At 42.8% G+C, this 23,830-nt stretch overlaps 1 protein-coding gene across 3 annotated transcripts in view; it reads right to left on the bottom strand.

Annotated features, from left to right (window-relative positions):
• Positions 1-5,692: 5,692 nt before the first annotated feature.
• The window catches only part of LOC129810881 (voltage-dependent calcium channel beta subunit-associated regulatory protein-like), a 56,962-nt gene continuing 38,824 nt past the window's right edge, over positions 5,693-23,830 (bottom strand). For 2 of the 3 annotated variants that reach the window (XM_055861847.1, XM_055861849.1), the window contains exons 5-10: positions 21,976-22,147; positions 18,440-18,611; positions 18,075-18,242; positions 13,823-14,057; positions 10,629-10,821; positions 5,693-9,743 (exon numbers count right to left, since the gene is read on the bottom strand). In XM_055861847.1, coding sequence (XP_055717822.1) covers positions 8,234-9,743; positions 10,629-10,821; positions 13,823-14,057; positions 18,075-18,242; positions 18,440-18,611; positions 21,976-22,147 — 2,450 coding nt within the window. In that variant the 3' untranslated portion in view covers positions 5,693-8,233. The remainder of the gene's footprint in view (positions 9,744-10,628; positions 10,822-13,822; positions 14,058-18,074; positions 18,243-18,439; positions 18,612-21,975; positions 22,148-23,830) is intronic. The other variant, XM_055861850.1, reaches the window with a different exon arrangement.

Genomic DNA, 23,830 nt, shown 5'->3' with positions numbered 1-23,830 from the left:
TTACAGAATATTAGATTAAAGGTTTTTTATTTTTTGTTTTATAATGTCATTGGAATTGGAATGATAAAATCTAATGTTTAATTGAATAAAAAGATAGTATGTTGTGCGATGATACCCAAGAATGAAGAAGAAAGAGACCAATAATAACATGGGCATAGAATGAAACAGATGGACGTTTTTCTCCAGGTTTAATTACATTACGAATAGTGGAAATTTATTGCAAATGTGTAATTATTATAAAAAAAATTATTATTATTTTTTTTTTTTTTTCTCTTTTTCTCGTTTGGTCAATTTATTTTTGTTTTGAGGAACATAAGGTTGTGTATATGTTCCTGAGGAGGGACTGATTGATATAAATGATATATAAATTGACTTAAGGATGTATTAAACAATGGTTGCTATGGGTTAGGGGACTCATAAATGAAGGTAATGGTAGTGAAGGGGTGTTATTTGTAGAAACTATGTATAATAATAGAGATAATTCACAGAAAAGGAAAGACAGCTGACTGTGTAAAATATAGGGAAAATTCTAAAGTAAATAGAACAATTCACATATCTAAAGATATGGTAAAAAGAATAAGTGGTGGCATTTTGAACACTAGAGCAAAAGTTTAAGAAACTTATGACTTAGTTTTGTGAGGATTGGATATTCTTCCAACTGGAAGACACTTGACTGAGTACATGTTATTTTACAGCAGTTGCCGTAGGGACCATCATTTAACTATCATTATGAATATTTCTGTGGCAGGAGGCCAGGTATTTGAGGCAGAATGGTTACATAGGGCTGTTATTAAAAATTAAGATTTAGTGATCTTGCTAATGTTGTCAGGAAATAACCCATGTGTAAGTGTGTATGTCCTCAGGAAAAAACAGCCAGAAATGGAAGGGCTTGGGCTGCATTCTGGAGACTGAGTGTACATCAAGATACACCAGGCTGGTGGTATACTTCTTACAACACTGCAGTGGTAAAGTTCTTCTTGTCTCTCTTTGGTGGGTGCATAAGTCTCACGAGAAGTAAGGTCCAGCTGAATAATGGGTGAGCTTGAAAACACCATGACAGAGGATGTGGAATCAGAGAGAGAAAGAGAGAGAGACTAGATTCCACTATAGACATACTGGGTTGAGTTTGGAGGCTACTTGTTTTATTTTTAATACATCATGTGAAAGAGAATGGATGATAGGATATTATACTCTAAACAAACATGTTAAAGGGATTGATATGAAAGCATATACAGTGTTGAATTAATTCAAGAAGAGAGAATGTTAATTGTAGGTTATGCACATGATTATCAGTTGAAATGGAGTAGATGGGAAACTAAGTAAAAATGACATGATTTGGGAACACCTCTCAGAACCTGGGGCCGAAAGGGGAAGACTGGGTGGAAGCATGAGGAAGCTTTTTAGGGCTTTTATTTTTGTGGAGTCCAGCAGAAAAGTATCCTGGAGGCATAGAGTCAGGTAAAGAGAGAGTGGGAATTGTCATGGTCTCAGATTTCAGTTTGCATGAATATATTTATGCATAACACATAACATTGTCAATGCTGTTATGTTTTGTCTGTTGTTTTCCAAGTCTTATGTTTAGGAAACCAGAAGGAGAGGGGTTCGCCAGCTTCAGCTGGAATGTCTGTTTGTTGTGTGATGAGTGATGGAAGTAAGAGGATGTATGGTGCAATCATAGAACAGAGGCCATAAGTCTCTAAGTATGAATGCTTCACAGAAAGTAGGCAGAAACCTGAACCAGGATGAGAGATTCTGCGTCTGATGATCCAAGGGGACCAGAAGGACCTCTCCCAGTGATACCAGGAGATCTAGTCCACGTTGGAGGGATCCGGAGGAAGTGGGATCAACCGAGGAGAGATGGACCCTATGAGGTGGCCAAAGCAACAAGAACGGCCGTCCAAGTGAAAAGAAGCCAGACGTGGTACCATCTGAACCACTGCACATGAGTCCCAACAGAGAGAAGGATACAACCACATAGAGATGAGGACACAGAGGATGCTGATTCACCAGGAGGGAGCCTGGAGGGAGCAGGAGCAGCGGAAACGATTGAGACGCAAGGGAGGAGCCAAGAAAACAGTAAATCAAGTGAAAGCCAAAATATGACACGTGCACCGACTAATGCACCCAGAAGAGGAGAAGAGGCCTCACAAGGAACAGAATAAGAACGTTTCTTTCCTAAAATTGAAAGCCTTCCAGATGGAAGCTAAGTCCGGCCTGAGGAGGGAGCCTCAGGTGAAGAAAGAGGAGGAAAAGTCCGGCAAGCTGAAGAAAATGGGGATTACCCACAATTGACTTTTAAACTTTTGAATGGCCTCCTTTACAGACAATTGATGTTAGAACAACAAAAGAATAATGACATTGACATAACAGAAGTAACAGTGAATGCTAGTATAGAAACAACAGACTAATGCACAATCAAGATGTATTGTGGGAGCAGGAAGAGAAGAATGGAATCAGCCAAACAATCCAAAAAGACTGACAAGGTTAGAATCTATGTTCCACCTCAATTTATAACAGAAGTAGGAGAACTGAAGTTTCTCAATCATAAGGATCAAACCCTTATCGGAGATTGCACTCTGTGGATGGACATATCACCAAACAAAGGGACAAGTCATTTGGGATCCGAAAGGATGTGACCTGACATTAATCAAAGAAAAAGACGAGAGGGTGCTCATCATGAATCAGATTGAACCAGTTGAAGGTGAAGAATTAATAGTTGAAATAACAAGAACAACAGTGACCGAAGGGAGTAGCACCACTGTCATTAAGGTTGATTCTACCCCTGCACATGAACAGGAAGAACCTGTGACAACAACAAGGGTGGCGGCTGCTGTGACGACCACAGTAGCTATCACTAGATGACATCGACTGCCCTTACCAAGCAGACCACCGTGCCACAAAGCAACCTGAGACATCTGAGTCAGGAGAGTTTTTTACTGACAATTGGAACTTTCTGATAAACTCTAATGATCTACTTCAAGATAAGAACATTGAAAAAGCAACAGAATTAGATATATCAGAATCAGAACCACTCAAGGACACCACATGAGAAGAAGTAGTGAAGAAGGAGTGATACGAATGGGCTAAGTATATGGCAAACAGACACAGAATGGATAATTGTATTTTGTGAAGAAAATCACCTTTGTCTGATCTTTTAATAGTCTCTGAACCAGCATCATGTAAAAACTGTGTAAGTTGGGAAAAATGACTATTGTACCAATAGAAAGTATTCTATTCCCTTGTGTGACATAAAATGTAGGATTGCTCTGGGTAAGGACTAGGGGAAAAATTATGTTGAATGAGACCATGCTGGGAGACAATGATTGTGCTGCCTATAACATTAGAACTGAATTAAATGTACCTTAATTAGATAGAGGTACCGTGGTTAAATTAAAATATGAATGTTTTTACAGACATCACACCGAAGGAATTGATGTAGGAAACACCACTGTAGAAGTGATACTATTTGGGTGTTGGAGAATGTGGGAGTTTGTAAAAGTAATGATAAAGGGTTGATTATGAATAGAAAAGGGTTGTGTAGTTACATAACTCAGGTTACGCCATCTCTTACTATGTTGAAAAATCAAGACAGAGTTATTGCTGATAGTTTATGGATGTGTGGAAAACACTAACTGTTGAATGTATTGTCTGATGGATGGATTGGTCCTTGTGCCTTAGTTAGAGCAATTAAATAGGTTACTATTATTGAATCACTCCATGATGACTATGTTAAACCTAGAGTTAAAGTGGTTTATGATAAGGATCCTGAGGTATACCTTAATGCAATTGGACTGCTTAGAGGTCTACCTAGGGATTTCAAGGCCAGAGATGAGGTTAAATCAGGATTTGAATCTATATTTTTGTGGATAACACCAAATAAGAACTTAGAGTGGATTAATTATATATGCTATAACCAACAGGGATTCATTAACTATACTTAATTGGCTCTTAGTGGAGAAGGGTGGAGTTTGTGTCATGTTTGGGGATGACTGTTGCACCTTTATTCCCAATAATGCTATGGCCAAACTCAAAGGATTATGAGCAGAAGTAAAGGCTAATTCTGGTTTGGACTCTCATGTTTGGGATTGGTTGGACCTAGTGTTAGGAAAGTGGGGAGCCATGTTTGCTAGGATGGCCATCATTTTGGGAGGAGGGTTATTGGCTCTGGGTATTGTATTTTGTTGTGTTATACCCCTGCTAAAGTCAATTGTGGTTTAGACAACAGTTAAACAGATGTCTGTAAGGAGAGAGGGGTGGTCATGCGTGTCATGGTTTCCATGTATATGTTAAATTACCCAGTTCAGATTAATATTTACTCATACATGTCCACAAAAAGTGTAATTTGCGTCACAATTTCAAGTGGTGTACAAAAATTCATGAGGATGGTCATTATCATCACCTAGAACCTTTTTTCTGTCAAAGTGTCAAAGAAGAGATTGTCTTATATGTAAGGATGAGGACTGTGGTCTTATGTAAAGGGGTTTTAGCATATCTATTTTGCCTAATGCTTTGTGTTCTTTGTAACCTTAGGCAGGGATTCATACTACATGCTCATTGCTTCATCAAAATATAATGGTTGATTATTAGTATTTTTTATTTTAACTAGATCTTTCATTCCTATTTTATGTTATTAATTGGAGATGTTTGGTCTAGTTGGGTTTTGTAAGAATATTATGTTTCAATTGGATCTTTTCTTCCTGTCTGTGTTTATGTATTGGAGATGTTTGGTACAAGTGATTTGTAAGCTTTATTTTGATAATGTTTTAGTCAATTGTTGGTATTGATATCTACTCTCTATATGTCATTTTTAATATGGTTTTTGAGGTTATTTACCCTCAAGAGGAGGGATTATGTAGGAGTAAGTGACATATGTAGGTAGATATCACACTATTAAACAATAGATAGGTAAATAGTATAAGAAGGTAGATGTGAGTGTGTTTGCCATTCTGGTAAATACAGGAAACCAAAGATTAGCAGATGATGTAGTAGTAACATAAAATACATGGATAACATATAAATATTAAAGATAGCTGAACATTAAAGTAACAAACCACATGGTAACATAGATCATGAGACCGTGGTAATGGAAATCTACTAAGGGACGTTCTGACCCTCTGACCCTTGTAGATTCTCCATTATGCTGTCAGACAGATAGGCGCTTAAAGAAATTGGACACTAGACACACAGTCTGCTGATTCTTTAAAGAGATACACATGTCAGAGAAATATGTGTTTAGGGCACTTAGACCCACTAGAAATATAGTCTACTCATTCCACTAGAAAAGCATACATACCAGAGAAATATGCCTGAGATGGCTGGACACTAATGAACAAGAAACACATAGTCTGCTGATTCCATTTGAGTGAAACTGACCAGACACATAGACGCCTATAAGCAATTGGATGCCCTAGAGAGGGGGGGGGGGCACAAAGAGTGCATTGATTTAGTGGTAAAGGGAGGGTCCGGCCACCATTATAAACTGATTGAAGGCAGATGGTGGGGAATGACGTCATAGGGGACGGACAATACTATGTGGGTATAAATATAAAGGACTGGACTTCTGAGGGGGGGGTTCCGCGGTGGGGGTTCCGCGGACATTCCAGATGGCTGTACAATTGTAATAAAGAGCATGATTGAATTTACAAGTTCTGATAAAGCGTTATATTTCTGAGATGATTTTCCACGACATGAGTTACGGTACCTTCTGCCTGTGAGTCCACACAGCTATAACAAGGGGCTATCTGATGTCCCTATTAGAGGAAACATATCTGATTCACCGGGGCTGTGAAGTAGCACGGTCACACCCAAAAGGAGGGAAATGAAAGCTAGAAATATCTCCCTCTTTTCCATTTACGGCAATTTCTCTATCTTCATTGTGTTACACCCTCAGCAAGAGACCAGGCAGAGTGGACTTCAACTACGGGAGGGGGACTCCCCTTCGTTTTTGATCAAATATTCCTGCTGATTGTGGAATGTAGGAGAAGCAGACTCCCAGCCACTACACAGTTAAGTGCAAAATAGTTTCCAAGGTAATTCTGGAACGGGCATGCCATTCCTTGCCTTCTTTTGGCACATAAGACATAATCTGATAATGGGGTTATACTTGAATGGCATTGGGTTGCAAAGTCCACACAGAGGATGTCAAAGGAGAAGATGTGGAATCTGCTCCAAATAACAACTTTGTTCTGGTTTGGTAACGGACAAGAAGTGCAGTCCTTTTAGCCCAGAGGGATGCGCTGCTGCGTTATCAACTTTCACAGGAGAAGGAGGGGAAAGAAAAGAAAGTGAGCAAACAAATAAAGCCTGTTTGGTAAACCCATGCACAAGAAAGTATGCCTTTATGAATAAATTCAATAAACGCAAATGTCTGCGAGGGGAACATCGGCCCCATTCAAAGCCTTAATTTAAACCTTTACAGCTATAGACCAGCACTAACCAACACTGTTGGGGGAGGCCAAGGGAGCCTTGCCTTTGATGTGTGATTCTAACAGAGTTGTCAGCAGGGATTGGAACAAAGGAACAACATTTTTAAAGGAACAGAAATGGAACCTGGAACGAAAGTGATCCTTACTGTTCCAGAACAGAACCGTTATTTTTAAAAGCTTTGGAACTGATTAATAACGTTATTTTACATTCCAGGCATTTTTTTTAGTCCCACAACAAAACACCTATGCAAAGCTCTCACTCAAACTTATTCCAGTTACTGCCTGCAAGCTGAAAATCTTTGTGTGTGTGTGTGTGTGTGTGTGTGTGACACACCTGCTCCTCTCCAAAGCATAGGCTACTGTACTGAGGTTACAAGCTGGATTCAGAAGTCAGGAGACCTTTTTAATTAGCTAGAAAATAATGGATGGACTTTTTCAATGCTAGTTAAGGATACTATAGGGTTAGTTATCATGTTTTATGTCGAATTTATTAACTACAAAAAAATATGTTTTTAATTATGGTGTGGCTCTGCACACACTAGCTAGCTAGCTTGCTCGAAGGACATTCAAAGTTCCTCCATAGAAGCCGCTCCTCCGTAGGTATAATTCTGTGGACCTAATTCAGATAATGCATGTCATAACAAGATGCCCAGCATTTCAACCCTCGCTCGCTCTCTCCACCTGCAAAATTTCTGTCGCATCATAGGCTACACTTGCCTGTCCATCACGCATGTAAACAACTAAATTAGCTAAATGTAAAGAAATTAAATAAATGATTTGACAGGTTAAAAAAGGAACAATATAAACCAGGACTTTTTGGGGGGTTCTAAACTCTTGCTGGTCGGAACAGTGGAACAAAATGAAAAATTAGAGGTTCTGTTCAAAACTAAACGATTGGAAAAATGTTTTGGTTCCAACCCCTGGTTCAGTAACACTTGAGATCCCTCCATTAGCTAACAAGGTATTTTTGGCACAGAAATTAGGTAAAAACCTGCCATTTAAGTTGCTCTCACCCTGGCCTCCAGTATGCCAGATATTACAGTCACAACCAGAGTGAAATTTAAAACAAGCATAGACACATGTAAATGAAATGTGTCAACAAATACAAAGGCATTGAATAACATGTCCTAACAACCATCACTTTTCTGGAAAGCAGTAAGATTTTTTTTATAGAAACATGAGGCCAGACTTAAACAACAAGGATACTTGATGAAGAATATGCTCTGCTCCAGTGTGGATATGACGAGGCGGTCCTAATATGGATACTGGAATTTATTTGGTGTCCAAATTAGGACAGCATTTTCATACCCATTTAATGAGTGTTTATGAGAAGAAAAAAAATGCATTTTCAAATTCATGGTCTGATCTGTTTTTGTTCCTAGTACCATAGATTCGGATGAAATTACATCACATTACAATTAAACAGTCTTGGCTGGACTATCAGTCAAGACTGGCCTATTACGCCCAGATAAACTTTGTATCCAGATCTTGAGATGACTTCAAGTCTAATAGCACCTAGTTTCACAGTGGATAGACTAGTGCAGACGGCATACTGGCTCTTTACATCATCACTTCTCTAAGAGGAGAAAGGAATCACAGCAGTAAGAGACACTATGGTACTATAAATACTATCTAGGGGTGTATTCTTCATATAGCCTACATGATACTGTATAGTGTAGCCTGTTTTCTTGTTACTGGTCTGGGACCAGCTAATTCAGACAGACGGAGAAATTGTAGTTACCCGGCATAGAATGAAATCAAATGAAACACAAAAGATCAGGGAGGAGTGGAGGAGGACTGGAGACATGCTACACTGGGCTGTGGTCGGGGGAGGCGTGAACGACCTTCACCACACACTCTGTCACCGCCGCTGTGTCCTTGGTCCGTCGCAGGCCTGTGTACAGCCGCTCATCCAGAGTGGCGCTCAGCTTGTCCGTCAGCTCGGCTGTGATGGTCTGTCGGCCGTTGCCCGTGTCATGAGCCTTGTAGGGCTCGTAAGGGGCCTCAGGGGGGTGTACCGCCTGCCTAGTGTCTTCCTGGGGGTCGGGCTGCTCCCCTAGCAGGCCCTCTCTTTCCGGAACAGTGGGAGGGGAACAGGATGCCCTCCCTTCCAGGTCTCTAATGGTCACGGTGCTGCTGCCACAGCTACTGCTGGGACTCGCCCTCCTCCTGTCTCCTTCCTCCACCTCTCCTGCTCCTCCCGCCACCACCGCCTCGGCCTTTGGCTTCTGGGGGGTACTGGGGGCCCCCTCGCTGGCCTCTTCATCAGGCGCACTGACGATGCGTGGCAGTGTGCTGTGGAAGCCCGTGTCCAGAGGGTAGTTGACGCTATCGCCTCGTCGCAAGGGGGTCCGCTGCCTCTCAAAGGAGTGGTACTGGTAGCGAACGCCCGGGTCACTGTACTGCTTGTTGCGCTGCCACTGTTTGCGGAGGTGGATGCGCGAGCGATGTTTCCTCGGTGACTCCTGCTGGTCGAACTGGGGGTCGTGGCGGAGGAACTCATGGAAGAGCGCGTCAGTTTTCTTGTCGATGCTGTAGTCGCGGCGGTGTAATGATAAGGGTGGGTGGGAGTGCGGCTGCGCCTCTCGTGGAGTGAACATCTGCCCATACGGAGACCAGCCCAGGGGAGACCTGGACGTTTCTATTGCAATGCCGCCCGTCGCCCCCACCAGCATCTCCTCGCCTGGCTCTTCCTCGAAGATGCGGGCCTCGAAGCTCTCGCCCACTGTGCCAGTGTGCCCTGCACTGGTGAAGTAGTGTCTCTTCTCCAGGGCCGTCCTGTCTATACTGCCACTACTGCCAAACAGTCTCAGCTCCTCTGGCGCCCGTGATGGAGCCTCTATAGACGTATAGCCACTGTCCATCTGCATGAGCTTACGGTTCCCTGACTCCCCGTCACTGACCCTCTCTGACTCCACACTGTCCTGCTTCCCCCCTTTCTTCTTCTCTTCCTTCTCCTCTCCCATCCCATCATCCACGGGCAGCTCTACATCCCCTTCGGGTTCATCCCCGATGTCCTGGGAGGGGTTACTGGGCAGCTCCCCCCTCTCGGTCCGGCCCCCCAGGGAGATGACACTGTCGGCGTCGCTGCGAAAGGAGTCCCTGTCGTTGTTGATCTGGTCTGAGGAGCCGTACTGCTCTAGAGAGGCCCGGAGCGTCCAGATGTCTCTGTACAAGGCCTGGTGGTCTGAGGCCAAGCTCTCCTGTCTACAGTCCCCCAGGCTCGCTGCCTCGTCCTGGGGCTCCGGGGACAGGCCGATCAACCCCGGTACCTGGCCCCTGCTGCAGCTGGGCTCCACCACCACCTCCACCTCTAACCTGTGTTGACACACACACACACGTACAAAGACAGGCGCACACACACACACACACAGTATAACAGTCAGTCACAGAGTCCCCATACACAGATCTGATGTCTGATGTTTGAGTATGTTTGCAGCCACTGTGATTACAAATGATCACCATGACTTCTTATGGTTGTAGCATGTTTTCCACAAACCACTGAACTGCAATGCACAAATGTCATGTGTTTTGCAAATGTGTAGAATTTCCCTACATTGTGATTTCACTGGTCCCAGTTAGTTATCCATTAGAAGCATGACATATGGCTTGCATTATGTTAGCAACTATGCATGTTCAGGAATCAACATGAATACGTTCAACTTCCAGCACTGTAGAAGAAACAAATATGGATTGGCTTTGATTATTACTTAAAAGCTGATCGTATACAGTGGCTCGGAGAAATAGAGAGAAATACATGGTTCAAGTGGTTTACAAAGTTATTTTTATTCAGTATATGAACACATATTTATATTCCTTAAAATCCATCACAACTCTGCGTCCACAGTAACTTCAAGTAAGGGGGTCACTAATGGAAAATCTTAATTGCACACTGCTTGGGTCCCCTCGCGAGGAGAGGAGAGAGGATGCGAGGAGTTGGCAGTTGAGATTCTCCCATTGACCCCAAAAACTATTCCTGTCCATGACATCATCACTCTGCATCAGCAATGGAATGGGCTGGCTTGTTAAGCAGCTGTGGGTAAAAGTTTCCTGTAGGCACAGATCTAGGATCAGCTTACTCTCCTCAAATCCTAACCTTAACAGGTAAAACATACACAAAACTATCCATAATATTGTTAGTTACCGTATTGATGACTGAGGCAAAGCGGTGAGGTGGAAGGATGGCGAGGGAATTAAAGATACCTGCCGAGGGAGGGTGGTGGCTTGGAGGAAGAGGAGGGGGAGAGGAAGCGGGCGGAGGGGCTGGGGTGGTAGGTGACGTCCTGGGTGCGGGCGATGTACTGGATGAGGTCCATGTGGTGGGCGTCGTTATCCTCCTGGTCCATGCTCTCGCTGGCGGCGCGCTGCCGCTGGAACTGCCTCCTCTTAGGGGACCCTGACACACAGGACGATGCAGGGCAAACATTAGTCCACAGAGAGACATGGGATGTTGGCACCAACATTCACCATGGTATATCAAGTTTCAAGTTGTATTAGGTGTATGATTGGGATACACATGGTAAACACCATCCAACGAAATGCTTACTTGCAGGTTCCTTCAACAATAAGAAATAATAAAAGATAAGAATATGAATAAAGTAAATGGCTCAGTAGAATACAATACATTTTTTAGCATAAGTCTAATACAGGAAGGAACAATTTATAGTCCAATATTTACACGTTAGTTTTGGGGAAGGGGGAACTGGGGGCAAGTGTTTAAATTGTGCAGTATTTAGAAATCATAATAAGAGTCTGGTAGCAGCAGTTGTGTTGTGTGTAGCATGAATACAGTGCCTTCAGAACATACTCATACCCCCAGACTTATTCCACATTTTGTTATGTTACAGCCTGAATTCAAAATGGATTAAATATAATTTGTTTTACTCATCTACACACAAAACCCAATAATATGACAAAATTAAAACTTGTTTTTGACATTCTTGCACATTTATTGACAATGAAATACAGAAATATCTTTATGGGTAAGTCTCTCAGAGCTTTGCACAACTGGATTGTACAATATTTGCCCATCATTCTTTTCAAAATTCTTCAAACTGTCAAATTGACCACTCAGGAACATTCACTGTCTTCTTGGTAAGCAACTCCAGGCCTTGTGTTTTAGGTTATTGTTCTGCTGAAAGGTGAAATAATCTCCCAGTGCCTGGTGGAAAGCCAACTGAACAAGGTTTTCCTCTAGGATTTTGCCTGTGTTAAGCTCCATTACGTTTATCCTGAAAAACTCCACAGTCCTTAAAGATTACAAGCATACCCATAACATGATGAAGCCACTACTATGCTTGAAAATATGGAGAGTGGGACTAAGTAATGTGTTGTATTGGATTTGCCCCAAACATATAGGTGAGCTACAAATGTATTGGGACAGTGACACATTTGTTATTTTGGCTCTGTACTCCAGCACTTTGGATTTGAAATGATACAATGACTAGGGATTAAAGTGCAGACTGACTGCTTTATTTTAAGGGTATTTTCATCCATATCGGGTGAACCGTTTAAAAATAATAGCACTGTTTGTACATAGTCCCCACATTTTAGTGGACCAAAATGTTTACATTTTTTTTTACTTATGTGTATAACCTAGCATGCAATGATTACATTAAGCTTGTAACTATACAAACTTGTTGGATGCAATAGAAATTAAAATGGTAAATAATGTAGTGTCAATTTTATTGTAAATGAGAATAGAATATCTTTCTAAACACTTCCACATTAATGTGGATGCTACCATGATTACGCATAGTCCTGAATGAATCGTGAATAATGATGAGTGACAAAGTTAGATGCACAAATATCATACCCCCCCCCAGAAATGCTAACCTCCCCTGTTATTGTAATTGTGAGAGGTTAGCATGTCTTATCTGCTTATGTACTGTACCAGTCCGCTGAAGAGATACCAGCAGGCATTGAGATACACTACATTACCAAAAGTATGTGGACACCTGCTCGTCTAACATCTCATTCCAAAATCATTGGCATTAATATGAAGTTGGGGAAGCTTTCCACTAGATGTTGGAACATTGCTGCAAGGATTTGCTTCGATTCAGCCACAAGAGCATTAGTGAGGTCGGGCACTGAAGTTGGGCTATTAGGCCTGGCTCACAGTCGCGTTCCGATTCAGCCCAAAGGTGTTCGATGGAGTTTAGGTCAGGGCTCTGTGCAGGCCAGTCAAATTCTTCCACACCGATCTTGACACACCATTTCTGTAGTGACCTCGCTTTGTGCTGAAACAGGAAAGGGCCTTCCCCAAACTGTTGCCACAAAGTTGGAAGCACAGAATCATCTACAATGTAATTGTATGCTGTAGCGTTAAAATTTCCTTTCACTGGAACTTAAGGGCCTAGCCCAAATCATGAAAAACAGCCTCAGACCATTATTCCTCCTCCACCAAACTCTACAGTTGGCACTATGCATTGGGGCAGGTAGCATTCTCCTGGCATCTGCCAAACCCAGATTCATTCGTCAGACTGCCAGATGGTGAATCGTGATTCATCACTCCAGAGAACGCGTTTCCACTGTTCCAGAGTTCATTTGCTGTAAGCTTTACACCATTCCAGCTGGCATTGCGCATGGTGATCTTAGGCTTGTGTGCGGATGCTCGGCCATGGAAACCCATTTCACGAAGCTCCCGCTATACGCTTTCGGCGGCCCCGTTCTGTGCGCTTGTGTGGCCTACAACTTCGCGGCTGAGCCGTTTTTCCTCCTAGATGTTTCCACTTCACAATAACAGCACTTACAGTTGACCGGGGCAGCACTACCAGGGCAGAAATTTGACAAACTGACATGTTGGAAAGGTGGCATCCTATGACAGTGCTAAGTTGAAAGTCACTGAGCTCTTCAGTAAAGCCATTCTACTGCCAATGTTTGTCTATGGAGATTGCATGGCTTTGTGAACAATTTTATATACCTGTCAGCAACGGGTGTGATTGAATCGCCAAATCCACTAATTTGAAGCAGTGTCCACATACTTTTGTATATATAGTCTATTTGGGGGGTGTTGGAACTGTGTGCTCTGTTGTTAGCTGTGTGTAGGGGGAGCAGGAGGGGGAGCAGTATTTGTGTGCTTGTGAGGAAAGCTGTGGGGAGGCTTCAGTTAGGCTCACAATGCCTTGGAAGAGAAGAGTCCTGCGTCATAAAGCCATCTGTCAGAGGGTGTGTGTGTGTGTGTGTAGTGTAGTGTACACAACGTGCCTTAGCAGTTAAGTGAAGCCTGTTACAGTTGGACCTCATTCTTAAGAAGCATTGTCTTTAAAATAGAATTTGTACACTAAATTTGAGTACAAAGAACCATTTAAATGAGGCCGATGCTCCATCTATCATTCTGTACATACAGTAAGCCTGAAACATACTTCACATAAATATTAATAAGAAGTCTGTTCTACCTCTGGTGTCCAGACTAGAAGCCCGCTGGCTGCTGTCCAGCTTCCACTTCTTGATCTTGAAGTATGGGCTGGCCCCCTCTAGGCTGGCATGGCGCCTCAGCTTGGTGAAGAACTGCAGGACCGGGCCCTGCCCCACTCCCGCGCTAGGGGACGCACCCGCCACAGACGTCACCGACGCCCCCTCACTCAAAGACGGACTGCCCCCATTCCTGGAGCAAGAAACCATCACCTCAATCTGGGGGAGAGAGAGGGAAAGGGGAAACCTAGTCAGTTGCACAACTGAATGCATTCAACCGAAATGGGTATTCCACATTTAACTCAACCCCTCTGAATCAGAGAGGTGCGGGGGGCTGCCTTAAATTGACATCCACGTCAAGGAGGGGATATAAGGGAATTGTCCATATTGTATGGGCAATAACGTTTTTGTAATTGTAATATGAAAGGTACTCAACACCTTAAAGAAAACATTGAAGTTGATATAAAAATGAGTTTTTATTTGCTCGCTCTCTCCTCCCAAAGTTAAGAAACAACAAAAATGTGAACATTTGCCATACAACAGTTAACTTTCTCCTATCTACCACGGAGAAGGAAGTGGGGCCGGTGAACAGCCAGGAGCGATGAAGAGATGTGGGGAGCAGTGGTGTCTGTAATCTTCCCCGAACAAGGCCTTTCCAGAGTCTATCCCTTGTTTACACATCATCCTCCACCACTGTGGATGCACATGCGTTACTCCTCCTCTAATGGTTCAGAGGCTTCATGATGACCTCTAGGCTCCAACGTTTCCAGACCAATTAATACTCGTGATTAGCGGCTAACTGTATTCCATGGTTAAATTAGGATTTTAATTTAAACGTTAGGGTTTATATCCAACCCAATAATACGGTCATTCAAAATTCGGCCCTACCATACGTACAGTGCCTTCAGAAAGTATTCATACCCCTTGACTTATTCCACATATTGGTGTGTTACAGCCTTGAATTCAAAATGTATTTAAAAAAAAATGTTTTACCCCTCTACACACTATACCCCATAATGACAAAGTGAAAACATATTTTAGGAATCGTTTGCAAATGTATTTAAAATTATTTTACTAAATACTAATTTACGTAAGTATTCACACCCCTGAGTCAATACTTTGAAGAAGCACCTATGGCAGCGATTAGAGATGTGAGTCTTTCTGGGTAAGTCTCTAAGAGCTTTCCACACCTGGATTGTGCAACGTTGTTCAAAATTCTGAAGGTCTATCAAATTGGTTGTTGATCATTTCTTGACAAACATTTTCAGGTCTTGCCATAGATTTTCAAGAAGTGTCAGACCCTTTTCCAGTACATGACACACTGACGTCACACACAGATGTGCACAACTCTTTGCGGGAGTAAGAAAGCCATAGCCATCTGCGCCCATTCAACATAGCCTAGATTTACGTTTTTCTTTTTTCTAAACAATATACCTTTTTTAGGGTTCTCATAATCTTACAATTAGGTTTCTATTCCAGCTTGAAAAGTCACTAAGATTATACACTACCGGTCAAAAGTTTTAGAACATCTACTCATTCAAGGGTTTTTCTTTATTTTTACTATTTTCTACATTGTAGAATAATAGTGAAGACATCAAAACTATGAAAAAAACACATACGGAATCATGTAGTAACCAAAATAAACTTTAACAAATCCAAATATATTTAATATTTGAGATTCTTCAAATATCCTCCATTTGCCTTAATGACAGCTCTGCACACTCTTGGCATTCTCTCAACCAGCTTCACCTGGAATTCTAACTAGCTTCATGAGGTAGTCACCTGGAATGCTTTTCCAACAGTCTTGAAGGAGTTCCAGATATGCTGAGCACTTGTTGGTTGCTTTTCCTTCACTCTGCGGTCCGACTCATCCCAAACCATTTCAATTGGGTTGAGGTCGGGGGATTGTGGAGGCCAGGTCATCTGATGCAGCACTCCATCACTCTCCTTCTTGGTAAAATAGCCCTTACACAGCCTGGAGGTGTGTTTTGGGTCATTGTCCTGAAAAACAAATGATCGTCCCACTAAGCGCAAACCAGATGGGGTGGTGTATCGCTGCAGAATGCTGTGGTAGCCATGCTGGTTAAATGTGCCTTGAATTCTAAATAAATCGCATACAATGTTACCAGCAAATCACCCCCACACCATAACATCTGCTCCATGCTTTACGGTGGGAAAAACACATGCGGAGACCGTCCGTTCACACATACCGCGTCTCACAAAGACATTGCAGTTGGAACCAAAAATCTCCAAATTGGACTCATCAGACCAAAGGACAGATTTCCACCGGTCTAATATTCATTGCTCGTGTTTCTTGGCTCAAGCAAGTCTCTTCTTATTATTGGTGTCCTTTAGTAGTGGTTTCTTTGCAGCAATTTGACCATGAAGGAGAGATTCACACAGTGTACTCTGAACAGTTGATGTTGAGATGTGTCTGTTACTTGAACTCTGTGAAGCATTTATTTGGGCTGCAATTTCTGAGGCTGGTAACTCTAATGAACTTATCTTCTGCAGCAGAGGTAACTCTGGGTCTTCCATTCCTGTGGCGGTCCTCATGAGAGCCAGTTTCATCATAGCGCTTGATGGTTTTTGTGACTGCACTTGAAGACACTTTCAAAGTTCTTTACATTTTCTGTACTGACTGACCTTCATGTCTTAAAGTAATGATGCTGTCGTTTCTCTTTGCTTATTTGAGCTGTTCTTACCATAACATGGACTTGGTCTTTTACCAAATAGGGCTATCTTCTGTATACCCCCCTACCTTGTCACAAGACAACTGATTGGCTCAAACGCATTAAGAAGGAAAGAAATTTGACAAATGAACTTTTAAGAAGGCACACCGGTTAATTGAAATGCATTCCAGGTGAATACCTCATGAAGCTGGTTGAGAGAATGCCAAAAGTGTGCAAACCTGTCATCAAGGCAAAGGGTGGTTATTGGAAGAATCTCAAATATAAAATATATTTTGATTTGTTTAACACTTTTTTGGTTACTACAGGATTCCATATGTGTTATTTCATAGTTTTGATGTCTTCACTATTATTCTACAATGTAGAAAATAGTAAAAATAAGAAACCTTGAATTAGTAGGTGTTCTAAAACTTTTGACCAGCAGTGTATTTGATTGTGATCTTTGCAAAATAACTATTTTGGATGCAGCAGTTGTTAGCTAGAATGCTAACTCTCATTGATATAGGATGTAGCAAAAGCTAGGCAAAGAGCCATTTTACTGGTTGAAATTGATGTGTTTTTAAGAATAATGCAATTGATTTGATGATGACAAACATTATATTAAGCAGAACATTCATACCAGCCTTACAATCCAATTATAATCCAAAAGTTGTTGCTTATGAGTGCACATCACACATGTAAATAGAGACTTTTTTTATGGTGTCCTATAATGAACTCATTCTTGTTCTGCCATCAACTTACGCGCATCGCCCTCGTGTGGCAATGTTTTCCAACACAGAAAGGGTCTATTAAGTTAGTATTGTGGGGTAACTACAATGCTGTTGATTCCTCCTCAGTTTTCTCCTATCACAGCCATTAAACTTTGTAACTGTTTAAAGTCACCATTGGCCCCATGGTGAAATCTCTGAGCAGTTTTCTTCCTCTTCGGCAACTGAGTTAGGAAGGACGCCTGTATTTTTGTAGAGACTGGGTATATTGATACACCATCCAAAGTGTAATTAATAACTTCAATGTTCAAAGGGATATTCAATGTCGGCTTTATATATTTTTACCCATCCACCAATAGGTGCCCTTCTTAGCGAGGCATTGGAAAATCTCCCTGGTCTTTGTGGTTGAATCTGTGTTTGAATTCACTGATAAACTGAGGGACCTCACAGATAATTGTATGTTTGGCGTACAGAGATGAGGTAGTCATTAAACACTATTATTGCAAACTAAGTGAGTCCAAACAACTTGTTATGTGACTTGTTTACTCCTGAACTTATTTAGGCGTTGAATAGTAAAAAAAAAAAAATCTAAATCCACTTTGACATTATGGGGTATTGTGTGTGTAGGCCGGTGATAAAAAAGTATTTTTTGAATACATTTAAAATTTAGGCTGTAACACATCAAAATGTGTCAAGAGGGTTAACACTTTCTGAAGGCACACACTTTGTATGTGATGATGAGGGATTAACTCAGTGTTTAATACTGTAGATAACATTTGATTGATTGGTTCGTTAGTGGGTTGACTGATTGATAGATAGATAGGGGGTAAGTGACTCACGCTGCTGCTGGGCTTCTTGAGTCCCGGGACCAGGGAACTCTCACTGAAGCTGGAGTCCACCATCGAGTTGAGGGTGTCCCCAGGGAGGGCTGAGCTGGGGCTGACACTCAGACTGGTCAACACTGTCTGGGGTAGGGGACATAGGGGCCGCAGGGCACACAGTGCCGGCTATACACATAATGATTGAGAAACTTCAGTTAAATGCAAAATCAATGTATATGTCTCATTGGAAAGAGGAGGCAGAATGATCCCTGGGCTGTATCTGATAGGGCTGAAACACGCTGTGGGCCCCACAATGATGGACGGCCTAATTGGTCAAGTCATGACTAATGATGTATCAATGCTAATAGCAGCACGGCTGTCACCTGGAAGATGGAAAGGCTGGACTTGGCGGCGGGGCGAGTCGTCATGGCCATGCTGTTCTCTGATGTCTCACACTCGTGGATGGTGACGATCTTGAGGGCCAAGGGCGGGATGTGGAGGTGTGTGAGTCGCGCATTCTTCAGGTGGTGGAAGTCACCCTCAGTCAACGTGTACCTGAGGTGGAAAACAGTTGAGAAACAGTTCAGAGAGTTCAAGGCTGATGCAATATAAATTCTATGGTGCAATCCCTTACAAGGAATGTTCTTCTATCCTTGTCCTCGGGAGCCACAAGGAGTGAAGTATTTGTTCTCAGCTATCCCTACACCTGATTAGACAAATCATCAACCGTTTCCTTTGTTGGAAGTTTTCAGTACTGGGCTAGGAAAAAAGCTTGCACACACTGTAGGTTCCTGGGACCAGAATCAGAGAACATTTGTTTAGGGAAAGATGGTGAATAGAGAATGCTGATGCAACATGGGTGCAGTTACTGAGCTGTGTTAACTTTCAACCGATAAAAAAATGATTTTCTCACTTCAAACTCAAGGCTCAGCTGTAATATATATTTTGCCCTACAGAATCTCTAAACTTAATTTGCATATCAGAATGAGGTGGGGCTCATGCAAAGAACCCGGACAGTCAGAAAGAGAGAGCACAGAGCTTAGTTACCATACATAATACATTTAAGCAATAAGGCCAGAGGTGTGGTATATGGACAATATAACATGGATAAGGGCTGTTTTAAGCACGACGCAACACGGAGTGCCTGGACACAGTCATTAGCCGTCACATGACCGAATAAAAACAGTGTAGCTATTCCCTCCGCAAGGCAATCAAACAAGCTAAGCGTCAGTATAGAGACAAAGTAGAGTTGCAATTCAACAGCTCAGACACAAGAGGTATGTTTATTTTTTTATTTTATTTTACCGTTATTTTACCAGGTAAGTTGACTGAGAACACATTCTCATTTGCAGCAACGACCTGGGGAATAGTTACAGGGGAGAGGAGGGGGATGAATGAGCCAACTGTATGTGGCAGGGTCTACAGTCAATCACGGATTACAAAAAGAAAACCAGCCCCGTTGCGGACCAGGATGTCTTGCTCCCAGACAGACTTAATAATTTCTTTGCTCGCTTTGAGGACAATAGAGTGCCACTGACATGGCCCGCTACCAAAACCTGTGGACTCTCCTTCACTGCAGCCGACGTGAGTAAAACATTTAAACGTGTTAACCCTCGCAAGGCTGCAGGCCCAGACGGCATCCCCAGCCGCGTCCTCAGAGCATGGGCAGACCAGCTGGCTGGTGTGTTTACGGACATATTCAATCAATCCTTATCCCAGTCTGCTGTTCACCATTGCTTCAAGAGGGCCACCATTGTTCCTGATCCCAAGAAAGCTAAGGTAACTGAGCTAAACGACTACCGCTCCGTAGCACTCACTTCCGTCATCATAAAGTGCTTTGAGAGACTAGTCAAGGACCATATCACCTCCACCCTACCTGACACCCTAGACCCACTCCAATTTGCTTACTGCCCTAATAGGTCCACAGACGACGCAATTGCAACCACACTGCCCTAACCCATCTGGACAAGAGGAATACCTATGTGAGAATGCTGTTCATCGACTACAGCTCAGCATTTAACACCATAGTACCCTCCAAACTCGTCATCAAGCTCGAGACCCCGGGTCTCGACCCCGCCCTGTGCGACTGGGTACTGGACTTCCTGACGGGCCACCCTCAGGTGGTGAGGGTGGGTAACAACATCTCCACCCCGCTGATCCTCAACACTGGGGCCCCACAAAGGTGTGTTCTGAGCCCTCTCCTGTACTCCCTGTTCACCCACGACTGCGTGGCCATGCACGCCTCCAACTCAATCATCAAGTTTCCGGACGACACTACAGTGGTAGGCTTGATTACCAACAACGACGAGACGGCCTACAGGGAGGAGGTGAGGGCCCTCGGAGGGTGGTGTCAGGAAAATAACCTCACACTCAACGTCAACAAAACAAAGGAGATGATTGTGGACTTCAGGAAACAGCAGAGGGAGCACCCCCCTATCCACATCAACGGGACAGTAGTGGAGAGGGTAGTAAGTTTTAAGTTCCTCGGCGTACACATCACGGACAATCTGAATTGGTCCACCCACACAGACAGTGTTGTGAAGAAGGCGCAGCAGCGCCTCTTCAACCTCACGAGGCTGAAGAAATTTGGCTTGTCACCAAAAGCACTCACAAACTTCTACAGATGCAAAATCGAGAGCATCCTGTCGGGCTGTATCACCGCTTGGTACGGCAACTGCTCCGCCCACAACCGTAAGGCTCTCCAGAGGGTAGTGAGGTCTGCACAACGCATCACTGGGGGCAAACTACTTGCCCTCCAGGACACCTACACCACCCGATGTCACAGGAAGGCCATAAAGATCATCAAGGACAACAACCACCCAAGCCACTGCCTGTTCACCCCGCTATCATCCAGAAGGCGAGGTCAGTACAGGTGCATCAAAGCAGGGACCGAGAGACTGAAAAACAGCTTCTATCTCAAGGCCATCAGAGTGTTAAACAGCCACCACTAACATTGAGTGGCTGCTGCCAACATACTGACTCAACTCCAGCTCACTTTAATAATGGAAATTGATGGGAATTGATCAAAAATGTATCACTATCCACTTTAAACAATGCCACTTAATATAATGTATATGTATATACTGTACTCTATATCATCTACTGCATCTTGCCATCTTTATGCAATACATGTATCACTAGCCACTTTAAACTATGCCACTTTTATGTTTACATACCCTACATTACTCATCTCATATGTATATACTGTACTCGATACCATCTTCTGCATCTTGCCTATGCCGTTCTGTACCATCACTTATTCATATATCTTTATGTACATATTCTTTATCCCTTTACACTTGTGTGTATAAGGTAGTAGTTGTTGAACTGTTAGGTTAGATTACTCGTTGGTTATTACTGCATCGTCAGAACTAGAAGCACAAGCATTTCGCTACACTCGCATTAACATCTGCTAACCATGTGTATGTGACAAATAAAATGTGATTTGATTTGATATATTGGCCATATGTCACAAACCCCTGAGGTGCCCAATTGCCATTATAAACTGGTTACCGACGTAATCAGAACAGTAAATAGTACATTTTTGTCAAACTCGTGGGGTACAGACCCACATCCTATAGCTAAAGTGGGCTACATCGCACAATTATGTTACACGAGTATGTCTGCATTTTGGAAACCCTTTCTATGAATGTGTATAATCCATTTTCAGAGCATCAGTCCCTATAATTATCCTGTAATAAACCATCCATAACAACTATTTTAAAACTGCCTTTATAATGTATTATACAGTTGTCTCCATAATGTCTTCCAATGTAACAAACTATGCACCAATCTTCTCACAGATTTTTTAAACAAACACTTTGTTGCCAAGGCAGTCATTGTCTTGTAGTGCAGAATACTGAGCATTTTCAGCATGGTCTAGTGCGGGGGAGTGAGTGGGCGTCTGGATCTGTCTGACCTGCGTCCTTTATCCAGGGCCTTCCTGCCGTGGTTGAAGAGCGCCGCCTCGTTGAAGGAGACCCGGCGGCCGCCCTGGGTGCCCGTGGACAGGAAGCGCTCCGTCTCCATGTCCATGTGGGAGCTGGCGGCCGACAGGCAGTCTGACTCGTCGACCCGGATGGTGATCTCTGCTGGGGGAAGAGTGGGGTGTATTGAGGGATAGGTAAAGGTCTGGTCGAAGAACATCACCACAGCCTCATTTACTACTGTCTTGTTGTCATGCAAATGTATCTATGTCTAGTCTTTTATGTATTCGAAATGGAGCTGTGCTTGTTCTAATATATTCAGAGACATAACAGATCTGATAGTGTAGTAAATGTACTTTCTATTAGGGACAGCGCCTTCAGAAAGTATACACATCCCTTGACTTTTTCCACAATTTGTTGTTACAGCCTGAATTTAAAATGGTTTTAATTGAGATGTTGTGTGTCACTGGCTTATACACAATAATCCATAACGTCAAAGTGGAATTATGTTTTTAGAAATGTTTACTAATTAATTAATTAAAGCTAAAATGTCTTGAGTCAATAAGTATTCAACCCTTTTGTTATGGCAAGCCTAAATACACAGAACAAAAACATAAACGCAACATGTAAAGTGTTGGTCCCATGTTTCATGAGCTGAAATAAAAGATCCCAGAAATGTTCCATATGCACAAAAAGCTTAATTCTCTAAAATGTTGTGCACAAATTTGTTAATATCCCTGTTAGTGAGCATTTCTCCTTCGCCAAGATAATCCATCCACCTGACAGGTGTGGCATATCAAAAAGCTGATTAAACAACATGATCATTACACAGGTGCACCTTGTGCTGGGGACAATAAAAGCCCACTCTAAGATGTACAGCTGTCACACACAGCACAATACCACAGACGTCTCAAGTTGAGGGAGTGTGCAATTGGCTTGCTGACTGCTGGAATGTCCACCAGAGCTGTGGCCAGAAAATTGAATGTTAATTTCTCTACCATAAATCGCCTCCAATGTCGTTTTAGAGAATTTGGCAGTACGACCAACTGGCCTCACAACCGCAGACCACGTATATGGCGTTGTGTGGCGAGCGGTCTGGTCATGTCAACATTGTGAACAGAGTTCCCCATGGTGGGAGTGGGGTTATGGTATGGGCAGGCTACGTACAATGAACACAATTGCATTTTATCAATGGCAATTTGAATGCACAGAGATACCATGACGAGATCCTGAGGCCCATTGTCATGCCATTCATCTGCCGCCATCACCTCAAGTTTCAGCATGATAATGCACAGCTCCATGTCCCAAGGATCTGAACCCAAATCCTGGAAGTTGAAAATGTCCCAGTTCTTCCAAGGCTTGCCAGACATGACATGTCACCCATTGAGCATGTTTGGGATGCTCTGGTTCGATGTGTACGACAGTGTGTTACAGTTCCCGCCCAATATATAGCAGCTTTGCACAGTCATTGAAGAAGATTGGGACAACATTCCACAATCAACCGCCTGATCAACGCTCTGCGAAGGAGATGTCAGGCTGCATGAGGCAAATGGTGGTCACACCAGATACGGACTGGTTTTCTGATCCACGTGCCTACCTTTCTTTTAAAGGTACAGTTGAAGTCGTAAGTTTACATACACCTTTGCCAAATACATTTCAACTCAGTTTCTCACAATTCCTGACATTTAAGCCTAGTAAAAATTCCCTCTTAGGTCAGTTAGGATCCCCACTTTATTTTAAGAATGTGAAATATCAAAATAATAGTAGAGAGAATGATTTATTTCAGCTTTTATTTCTTTCATCGCATTCCCAGTGGGTCAGAAGTTTACATACACTCAATTAGTATTT

The sequence above is a fragment of the Salvelinus fontinalis genome, chromosome 14 (genome assembly GCF_029448725.1).
Source record: "Salvelinus fontinalis isolate EN_2023a chromosome 14, ASM2944872v1, whole genome shotgun sequence".
NCBI lineage: Eukaryota > Metazoa > Chordata > Actinopteri > Salmoniformes > Salmonidae > Salvelinus > Salvelinus fontinalis.
Note: the sequence above shows the minus strand (reverse complement) of the source record. Positions and strands in the feature narration are given on the sequence as shown.